The sequence below is a fragment of the Brugia malayi genome (assembly GCF_000002995.4).
Source record: "Brugia malayi strain FR3 genome assembly, contig: Bm_v4_Chr3_scaffold_001, whole genome shotgun sequence".
Taxonomy (NCBI): Eukaryota; Metazoa; Nematoda; class Chromadorea; order Rhabditida; family Onchocercidae; genus Brugia; species Brugia malayi.
The window spans coordinates 12036173-12047762 of NW_025062477.1; the positions used below are offsets into that span (position 1 = coordinate 12036173).

Sequence of the window (11590 nt, forward strand, 5' to 3'; positions counted from 1 at the left end):
TAAAATAAAAATATACATAAAAATTAAAAAAAATATATAAAATTAAAAATATACATAAACATAAAAAAAATTAAAAAAGTTTTGAAATGAAAAAAAAAAAAAAAAAAAAAAAAACTTACTTTGGTGGTAGAGCTGACGAATTGTTAAAATCTTTCATTTTTCGATTTGCATAATGAGTCATTTCATCAATGATTCGATTATCATCTTCATTATCATGATATGGTGAACGTACGTTTTGTAAGCGTTCCTCTTCAATTCGATATTCAATTAATGGATCAACAGATTTACCATAACTTTCTAAGCTATACGTACGTTCGTCATTTTCACGTTTTATTTGTCTATCATCATTTACATGTTTCAATTCCTGTAAGATTTTTCTTTTGTTTATTTCATTTCTTATTAATTTAGTATTTGAATTTTTCCTTTCTTTTCACACAACTTTATGTGTATAAATTTTGTTTTATTTTATTAAATATTTATTTAAAAAAAATTTTTTTTTGTATAAAAATTATTCAAATTTTTTGTTAACGCAAACAGAAGACGTTTAATTATTTTGAAATTTTTTTTTTCTTCAAAATAAAAAAAGACTAAATTAAATATACTTAAATATTTTTTTACTGAAAATAAAAATATATAAGTTAAAAAATATTTGTAGTAAAACTTTTAAAAATACTTCTGGTCGAAAAAAAAAATTTTTGATTCAATAATATTTTTTTTCACACTTCTTTTTCTATTTTTTTTTTTTCTTTGATTTGAACAAAAATTTGTACTTTAAAAGAAAACGCATAGTAGCAAAAAAGAAAAGAGAAGAAAATTATATTTCATACTTTAATTTAAATTTATTTTCAATTTTTAAATTTTTAAAAAGTTTTGATTGATAAATTGCTGATCAGTGGATTTGTACAGTAATTTACTGATCGACACATTATTGATTCGAAAAATTGTGTTTACTGATCGACATATTATTGATTCGATAAATTTGTGAAATAAATAAGATCAATTTTCAATTGTTGATCAAGAAATTGCTGATCGATGAATTTGTACAATTAATTATTGATCGATAAAGTATTAAATCGGCAAATTTGTGCAATAAATAAAATAGTTTAAAAAAAAAAAAAGTTTAGCAAAAAAAATTGAAATAAATTTTTCATGGAATTTTTCTTTTTTTTTTTCTTAAAAAAAAACCTCAAGGAGTAATTTCTCTTGTCGTTTTCGTCGTAACATTTCCGGATTGTTTTCTCGTTTTGCTTTCAATTTTTTCAATTGAAATTTCAACCAATCATCGGCATTTTCAGCATCTGTCAATGAATCATAACGATTGTGAGCAAACAATCGATTATCGGAAGATTCACTGAAAAATATTAATGAATTTATTAATTCTAATTTAAATCAAAATAATTCTAATAATTTATTTTTGATGAATAATTTGATAGAAGAAAAAGAAAAGAAATCAAAAATATTTCTTTTCTTTTTTAAAAAATATTCAACTAAATATTATAATTAAAAAAGAAATTATTACTTCTTTTTTTTTTTGGGATTTTTTTCTTTTTTTTTTGATAAATTATATAATTATAAAAATTACTAATCTTTCTTTTTTACTTTTTATTATTGCATTTTTTGTGCAAAAAAAAAAATTTGTTTATTTATGAATGTGTTGATTTACCGATAAAACGGAGCGGAAGTAGCAGAGCGACAATTACGCATTCGAAATGCTTCCCGATTCTGATTTACATTGTTAAGCGAAATTGTTGGCTTCGATGATAAGAAATAGTCATCAAAATTTGATTGATTTCTAAAAGGGGAAAAAAAAAAAGAATAAAAAATTTTCTTTTTACTACTAAAATTAAAATTTCTTCATTTTATCTTTTTTTAATAGCAAAAATGGAAAATAGCTGTATACATAGCTTACATTTTTTATTTGAATTTATTTTGAAATCAAATTTGAATTTCTAATTGAAAATGGAAAAAATAAAACTAAGCTAATTTTTCTCAACAAAAAATAAAAGAAATAATTTAATTTTCTATCATTTATAAAAACAGAGTGGAAATAATGCAAATTTAGTTTACAGCAATTTTTTATGCAAAATTTTAAATTTAGAATAAGAGAACAAAAAAGCAGAAGGAAATTTTAAATATTGTTGCAATCAAAATTATAAAAATTAGGTAAAAAATAAATCTATTTTTGTTTACTTTTTGTTTATTTAATTTCTTTTTTCTTAGGTAAATTTATTTGATTTAATCAAAAATTAAAAGTTTTCATTTTTTTTTATTTCATCGTTTATTTATTTATACTTTTTCTTTCTTTTTTTTAAAATACTTCATTACTTCTGCATTCGTTTTATCGGTAAGCAATTTTTTTTAAACAATTTTTTGCAGACTAAAAATTTCATTTCATTTTCAAAAAAAAAAACTAACATAAATTTATAATCAATCTTTCTACTATTCATTTGTAATGTTAAAAGAAAAAAAATTAACTTAAAATAAAATATATAATTTGTAGCAAAATTCCTTTCTTATAATAATATTTAAAATAAATGAGAAAGAAAATAAATTAATGAATGAGTAATTAATTATTTAGATCAAATATTTGTTCTAATTATAACTAATTGTAGTTATAACCTAATTTATTGCTTTATGAAATTTTTGAAAAAGTAAAAAAAAAATTATAGAAGTAATTGAATTTGATCAAAAAATACTACTTAATATTGTTGTTTATATTAGCATAATTTAGCAATAAAAGCATGCTTAGATGGTTACTGCATCGTGCATTTGCATCGCGCATTTGCACGAATGCAATTTTCAATGCTTGCTAATATAAACTAAAATAAATTTAAAATCAAATAGGAAATCATAAATGCCAACATTATATCATATATTACTATTGATAAATTTTCAATTGAATATTTTAATTCATATGAAAAAAAAAGACAAAAAAGCTTTCCAACTTACAATTTAAATTAATAAATCATTTTGCATCCTTTCGCTATTTGATAAAATTTTATTATTATTTATTTGTTATTAAAATTTAAAAGTTAACATTACTAAAAGTAACAAAATTGAATATTTATAAGTCATATATGTATATATTCATGCATTAAATTCAGTAAAATTAGTTCGATAATTTTAGTATCGATTAGTCAATAAAGAATTAAATTAGATTTGATAGGAATTAATTAATATTTTGATATTAAATAGTTATAAAAAATAGTTTTTTAGGAATTAATTCAACACAAAATATCAAAACATTCTTTATTCTTTTTTTTCTAATACTTCAATCCTTGTTTTTGTTAATATTAGTATTATACAAATTACTAAATAAGTCGATATCGAATACTTTTGCAGTAATTAAAATTATTTTTTCAAATACTAAATTTATTTTATTCATTATTTATAGGAAAAATTTGCCCTTTTTTTTGCTTTTAATATTTTAATTCTTTAAATTTCTAATAATTTCAAACTTCCAATCTTTAATTGTTAATTAATTTTTTCAAAAAATAAATATATAATTGAGAGTGGAAAATATTAGATAGTAAAACTTACTGATAGATTTTATTTTTTCCCGATATTCCGTTACTTTTCAAATTAGGTTCGTTCATTTTTGCTACTGCATCATCCGTTGTTGTTGTTGTTGTTGCTGTTATTGTTGTAGCTGCTGTTATTGTTGTATTATTTGTAAGTTAATTTTGATTCATATTTTTATTATCAAATTAATGTTCATAATCTTCTCTATTTAGATAAATAATTATCTTAATTATCAAATTCATTCTTATCACTTTTCTGTATAGATAATTAATTATTTTAATTATCAAATTCATTCTTATCACTTTCCTGTATGGATAATTAATTATCTTATTATCAAATTCATTCTTATCACTTTCCTGTATAGATAATTAATTATCAAATTCATTCTTATCACTTTCCTGTATAGATAATTAATTATCAAATTCATTCTTATCACTTTCCTGTATAGATAATTAATTATCAAATTCATTCTTATCACTTTCCTGTATAGATAATTAATTATCTTATTATCAAATTCATTCTTATCACTTTCCTGTATAGATAAATAATTATCATATTATCAAATTCATTCTTATCACTTTCCTGTGTAGATAATTAATTATCAAATTCATTCTTATCACTTTCCTGTATAGATAATTAATTATCTTATTATCAAATTCATTCTTATCACTTTCCTGTATGGATAATTAATTATCTTATTATCAAATTCATTCTTATCACTTTCCTGTATAGATAATTAATTATCAAATTCATTCTTATCACTTTCCCTATTTAGATAATTAATTGTTTTACCTGTTTTATTAATTGCATTATTTCTAATCGGTACTGTTGCTTGTGATGTATAAGTAAGATAGAAATCTGGATCGCAAAGATCATCCAAATCACTGCTAAATTAAAAATTAAATTAAATTTTTAAAGAAGAGAAAGAAAAAAGGAAGTAAAAATAAAATGGGAGGTTTTTACTCTAAAAAGAAGGATCAATGCATAGATGATAAAATGACAAAATATTTTTTTTTTTTTTTTTTTGATAAATATATGATAACTATAAAAAGAAAGGAGAATAAAAAAAAAAAAAAAATGATTGAGCAATAAATAAAAGTCTTATTTTAAAAAAGAAAAATAATGGAATAAGAAATGAAATATTTATTCTAAAAAAGAAAAGAAATGAAATATTTATTCTGAAAAAAGAAAAGAAATGAAATATTTATTTTAAAAAAGAAGAAAAAATGATAAAACAAGAAATGAATTATTTATTTAAAAAAAAAAAAAAAAAAAGGAAAGAAACATACTTATAAGCATCATCATTTAATGTTTTATATGAATCATATTTTGTTTTTCTTCGTTTTGACACATGCTTTGCTTGCTCCACAATCTATAAAAAAAAGGAGAGGAAAAAAAAAATAAAATTTAATTTAAATAAAAAATTAAATTTAATCATTTTCGTTATTCTTTTAAGCTAAATATTAAAGTTATACGTAGTGTAACACTGCAATATCAAAAATTACAATTTAAATGTAAATATATTAAGCAATTTAAATTAACAATTTAATTTGAAAAAAAGGAAAAATTTAATTTTTAACAAATTTTCTTTTTTTGGAAAAAATTTTAATATTTAATTTTATTCATTCATTGAAATATTATTATATTTGTGAAAAATTATGCTAATAGTTATAACTGTTCAAGTTGAAATATTTAATAAATAAGTGAAAGAAAGAAAGAAACGTACGACAGGTTTCTCTTCATCATTTACCGGATAATTTAATTTTGATAATTCCGTTTTTGGTGTTGAATTTGCAATCGGTCCATTTCCGGTACGATTGAAATCAGTTGGCGTAACACTCATATCTGTTATTTTATTATTATCACCAAAGAAAATACCGTTCGTTATCTGAAAAAAAAAAAAAAAAAAAACGTAGAAAAAAAATGCCAACAAAAATAAGCAAATAAAAAATTTTAAATTTAAATTTAAAACTTGAACAAAATTTTATAAATTACAAAAAATAGAAAAATAAATTTAAACGGAAAAGAAGATGAAATATTAAACAATTGAAAAAAAATATATATATATATAAGGAAAAGAGAAGTTGTCTTTAAATATATTTTTATCAAGAAATAAAATAAATTTATTGATGAAATTCTTAATTTAAATTCTAAACTTAAAAAAAAATACAAATTTTGAAAAATTTCAACAAAAATAACTGTAGTTAATAAAATTTTGAGAAAATAAAATAATTTTATAATATTAAGTCAACAAAAAAAAAAAAATAAATTTCGGTTAAATATTAATTTATCAATAAGTAAAAATTTTATTTTTCTATCTATTTCAATAAGATTGAATTCATGAAAACTTAGTAATAGCTAAGAAATTAATTAAAAACTAAAAATTATGTCTAAATTTTTATTAAAAAAAGATTTTTAATAAATTTCAAAAAAAAAAAAAAAAAAAAAAAAAAGAAAAAAAACAAAAAGTGGAAAAATAAGGAAATAAGACTATATCATTGGTTAAAAATATTTGAAAGAATGAAGCAATAAGTGTAGTTGTTGTTGTTTAAAAAAAAATGATTGTTTCGGTTTTTTTTTTTTTTTTTTTTTTTTTTAAATTCTTTTCTTTTACTTTTTTTTTTAACAAAAATTTTCAAACTAATTGTGTGGAAAAGTTTCGAACAGAAATGTTTTTTTTTTTTTCTTCGTTTTGAAAAATTACCCTTTTGAGATTAATATTTTTATTTTCTTTTTTCTTTTTTCTTTCTTTCGAATTCTATCTAACTTTTCTTTTTTGTAATTTTTTTTTTTTTGAAATGAAAATATTTTGCGCAATAAAAAATATATAAATATTTAGCAATTTATAAAAATTTTAATTTAAATGAAAAAAATTTTGATAAAACAATAAATTTTCATAAAATGAACGATTTAATAGAATGTAGAAAGTTTTTTTTTCTATTTTAAAACTAACAAAAATGCAATTATTTTTTTTTTTTTCTTGTAAAATTTAAATTAAATTTTTATTCAAAATAGTTAAATTTTCTTTTTTCTATTCTTTTTCTTTCTTTTTAATATTAATTTTTATTTACTGAAAAAAAAAAAGTTTCCAACATTTTATTAAACTGAAAAAGTGAAAAAAAAAAAAGAACTTTCGGTTCATTTTTCTTTTGTGTTTCATTGGAAAAAATTGATTTGAAAATACTTTGTTCAAAAAAAAAAAATTGCTTCAATTTTTTCTTCGTTTTACTTCAAAAAAAAAAAGAAAAAATTGTTTTGAATTTAAATTGAAGCTCAAAAGAAATTTTATTTTTATGTCATATGCATAAAATTATAAAAACTTATTTAATAAAAAAAAAAAAAGAAAAAATTTTGAAAATATTTTGTTCATTTTTTACATATTTTAATTATTATTTTTTAGATAATTTTGTTTTTCTTTTTTTTAAGAAATAGATTTCATAAATGGCAAAATTTTACAAAATATTGTTGCAATTCAGTTTTATTCCTATTATTTTTGCATTATAATTTCATTTCAAATTCATAAATACTAAATGGTAGTTTAAGTTTTTTTATTTTTAATTAATTTGAAAAAAAAATAACAAAATTAAATAATAAAAATCATAATGAAAACAGGGTAAAGAAAAATAATTATGAATTTAATATGTCACATATAAATTTATATAATTTAATGAATAATTTAATGACAACTGCGCTTTATATTTTATCATAAATTAATCTAAACAATATTTAATAATTTTGCTTACAATTTTTAAAATAATATGTTATTATACTAAAACATTTTTCAGGAAGCAAAAATCAAATTACAATTTGAAATTTCAAATTAACTGAATAAATGTACTGTATCTTATTATTATTATTATTATTATTATTATTATTATTATTATTATTATTATAACTATCATTGTTTAATATGCGTAAAATTTTATATTTTCCTTTTTCAAAATAAAATTTATTATTTTAAATTATTTTATTTTCTTCTCTTAATTCACAATTTCAAATTAAATAAATTATTGATATGTCAATATGGTTGTTTTATACATAAATTTATTATGCAAAATATATATTAAATCAAAGTTAATTAAAATTGAAGTTGATTAATTAAATGTTTTTTTTTTTTTGAAAAATAATGTTTTTGTAGATGTTTTCCAATTTAAATACTTTCTAACTATATTTTATCAATTAAAATATGACAAATTTCAAATTAATATAAATTAAATGAAAGTATAAAAATAAAAAATACAAATTATTATTACTGCAATATTGTTTTTAACATTTTATTACTTTTTATTTCTAAATAATTCTAGTAATTTACCTTTTCAATATCATCTTCCCATTTTGGTGTTTCAGGTAATCGTTGCAGATCGGTTGATTTGACTGGTACCATTGCAATTTCAGATGCTGACGGTGAAATATTTAATGCTGCTGTAGCTGTTTCATCAATTTTAAGACGTTGTGGCTTTCGTGGCGCCGTAAAATGTTCACTGAGAGCTCGAGCTGGTACATAGGAGAAGCATTTACTAGCTGGATCATATCTGTAAATTAATTAAAAATTAATTTAAAAAATATATTTTATTAAAAACGAAGAAAAAAAAAGAAGAAATCAATGAAAAAAATTAATTTTGTATTATTAATTCGACTATATGCAATTGAATAAATAAATTATAGCATAACCTAATTAAAATAATACAAAATTTCATTCGATACTTTTTACTTTTTTTTTCTAGAAAAATCAAACAAAAATTTAAGAAAAAAAAAATAAAGTTAAAAAAATTAATTTAAATAATTAAACAAAAATAAAAATTTTAATTAGAAATGGGAAGATTTTACTCCATTTTTTTTTTTTTCATTTGCTTTAAAATTTTTTTCAATTTTAATTTCTTTCGTAAAAAAATTTTTTTATTTTCATCATTCAATTATTATTATTTCTTCTACTATCTTTTACCATCAATTACCACTATTTTTTTTTTTTTTTTTACAAATTCTTTTTTTCATTTTTATCCTTCAATTACAATATTTTCTTCTTCATAGCTAACACTAATTATTTATATTTAACTTTAAAGAAATTACTTTAATTTTAGTTTATGCACAGAATAAAAGTATTAAATTAAATTATGCTAATTCTCCGATTCTTATTTTATGATCGATTAAAATTATTAAGCTAAACAAGTTTTGTTGATAAGCAAAAAAAAAAAAAAAGTTAATCTTATTTGATATTTGTGAAATTATTGAGAGAATGTAAATGAATAAATAATGTCAGAGAGAAATAAACAATAAACAAATCATTTCTCAAACAAAAAAGTAAACAAAAATCATTAATATCGCAGTGAATTAAGGATTAAGATAGCTTAAGATAAATGGCAGATACAAAATGCTACAATCTTCTTAAAATTTTACCCGGGGAAATTATTTAAATATTAATTCTGGGGAAATTACTTCAATATTAGTTCAGGGGAAATTATTTGAATATTATTTATTTAACTATACTATTATAATTATATTTTATATAACTATACAATATTAAAATTTTACTCGGAGAGATTATTTCAGATAATAATTGTGTTCTACCATCTAACTTTTTTTTTTTAAACTTTATTTAACTTTCTTAAAAAAAAATTTTCACTGGGGAAATTATTTGAAATTATTAACACAGGTTAATGATTGTGTTTTAATCTTAACTACTAAATTAATTAATTTAACCATTTTTTAAATTTTATCTAACTATACTTTTTAATTATTTACCTATACTATTAACTGAACTATTAAACTATAGTATGTTTTAACCTTAACTATTACAATTAATTGTTAACTATTATCAGTGCTATCCAAGCTCTCAAATTAATACTAATTTCAATCCTGGAAAATTTTGAAAAATAATTGAGAAAATGAAGATAAAGTTAATGATATAAACTTTATTATTATCTATTTTAACAATTATTTGTGTAATTTCAGATGACAATAAAATCTTTTTGTGTGTTGAAAATTAATTTTGACAAACATATGCCATTTTTATACAAAAAAAAAAAGAAAACTTTTACTAACGTTACGAATGTTTTGTTTTGTTATTTTTCCCTTTCAAAATTGAAAACAACAAACAAAATAAATTTAATTAAAAAAAAAAATTTGTTTTACCTATCTTTTGCAACTAAATCAGGTTCAATACCACGTGGTGTTGCTGCGTGCTGCTCGTCTACTGGACTTGCTACACGTACGCTTAAATTTGATCGAACGGACGCTGGAAGTACCGAATGAGCGCGTGTTATTACTTGTTCATTTCCCCTAAATATTAATTTTATTTTATTTTTATTTTTTTTGCATATATTGCTATAAATAAATAATTACAAATCAATAGAATTTATCCTTTTTTTTTTTTAAATTTATGCATTTTTTTTTTATTTTCCAGTTTTAATTCATAAAAAATTTTTTTACAATTATATTCTACGCAATTTTTAAGATGAATAAGTTTAGCGAATAGTAAAAAATATTGTAACAATTAATAAAGTAAATAATAATATTATAACAATTAACACTGGAAGATTATCCTAATATTACAATACATATAGGTTATTTTCACGTAAAAAAACACGTAGATCATTCGTAAGTGAAAAACACGTTAACAATATTTTTTTTATTTATATTACTAAATTAATTGAATAGTTTCAACAACAACAAAAAAAAAAGCTTTTGCAATTAGATGAAAACATTTCCATTACTTTTCATAAAGTGAAAAAATAAATTCACACCACTAAATTTTTTTTTTTTTGTAAAGAAATGCAAACTTTTATAAAATTACAAAATTAATAAAATTAATACATTACAATAGCAAAATTTTAATAAAAGAAAATTATTTCAATATATTATAATGTGCTAATCAATTAATTAATTAGGATGCTAATTAGCATCTATGACAAACTTTTAATGATACAACGAATCATTTTTCCGTTAGCAAAAGACAAAAAGGACAGGTAAACTTACCTTGTTTGTTCTGAGTAGTAATGATCAGTGCTAGCATTCATTCTTTCTTCCAGGTTGATACGTGGCTTTGGTGGTGGCAGCGGTGGCATGCCACTTTTTTCCTATAATAATTAATGATAATTTAATTTCAGGTGTAACCCAAATTAATTTTAATTGAAAGAAAAGAAAAACTTTTTTTTTTAATTAAATGAATTAACAAATTAATCATTTAAGACTGATTAAAACCAGAAAATTATAATTGTTAAAAGTAATAATGTTGAATAAATTGGATGAATTTTAAATAGTAAAAAATTAAAGAAGCAATTTTAAACTATTATTTTAGTTTAAGTGCAATTATTAAATTATAATTTTTATTAATTGCAAAAAAAAAAAAATTATTTAAATTTATATTTTAATAACTGATATTAATAAAATAGCTCTTCTTGATATCATTTCTTTTTCTTGAAAATATAATTAGACATTATGTTCAGATAAAATTATTATTGCTTATCCATTTCTATTTTATAAATTTATCATTTTATTGTTATCATTACTTTTATCATATTTTATCATATCATTATTTAATTCTATTACTTAATTATATTAGCTAAAAAAATATTTTAGCATTCATACGACCCTAATTAAACAGATGAAATCTAATAAGAGTGACTTTTAGCAATAAATTATCATTTTTATTACATAAGAAAAAGTTTCACATAAATTTATACCCAAATAATTTTATTTTTATCTTATTTAACTGTCTAAAAAAAATCGTTTTAAAAAAATGTCATTGATACCTACTTGTGCTTTGATCAAAAATTTTAATGGATGATAATCATTTTATAAAAGTTTTAATTATTAAATCGTAATGTAGAAAAACATAATTAATTAAATGGATAAAATTTAAATGAAAATAAAAGTTGCAATCCTGTCGTAGTATTATAAATTCGAAATTAAAAATAAAGTGTTAAATTATTAATATAGATGAAAATTTTCAAAATAAAATCTGCCTAAGCAAATTTTTTTTCAAACTTCTTTCACAAATTTTGAATAGTTCATTGGACCAGTAAATAATTTAAATGCAAAAAAAAAAAAAAAAAAAAATATGAAACAAATA

At 19.2% G+C, this 11590-nt stretch overlaps 1 protein-coding gene across 1 annotated transcript in view; it reads right to left on the reverse strand.

Annotated features, from left to right (window-relative positions):
- The window catches only part of Bma-tns-1 (Tensin, putative), a gene marked incomplete at both ends in the record, with an annotated part of 71013 nt that overhangs the window by 20574 nt on the left and 38849 nt on the right, over positions 1-11590 (reverse strand). Inside the window, 10 exons of the mRNA XM_043080932.1 lie at positions 120-364; positions 1186-1351; positions 1664-1792; positions 3541-3652; positions 4315-4409; positions 4812-4894; positions 5249-5410; positions 7835-8054; positions 9652-9798; positions 10495-10595. Coding sequence (XP_042936866.1) covers positions 120-364; positions 1186-1351; positions 1664-1792; positions 3541-3652; positions 4315-4409; positions 4812-4894; positions 5249-5410; positions 7835-8054; positions 9652-9798; positions 10495-10595 — 1460 coding nt within the window. The remainder of the gene's footprint in view (positions 1-119; positions 365-1185; positions 1352-1663; positions 1793-3540; positions 3653-4314; positions 4410-4811; positions 4895-5248; positions 5411-7834; positions 8055-9651; positions 9799-10494; positions 10596-11590) is intronic.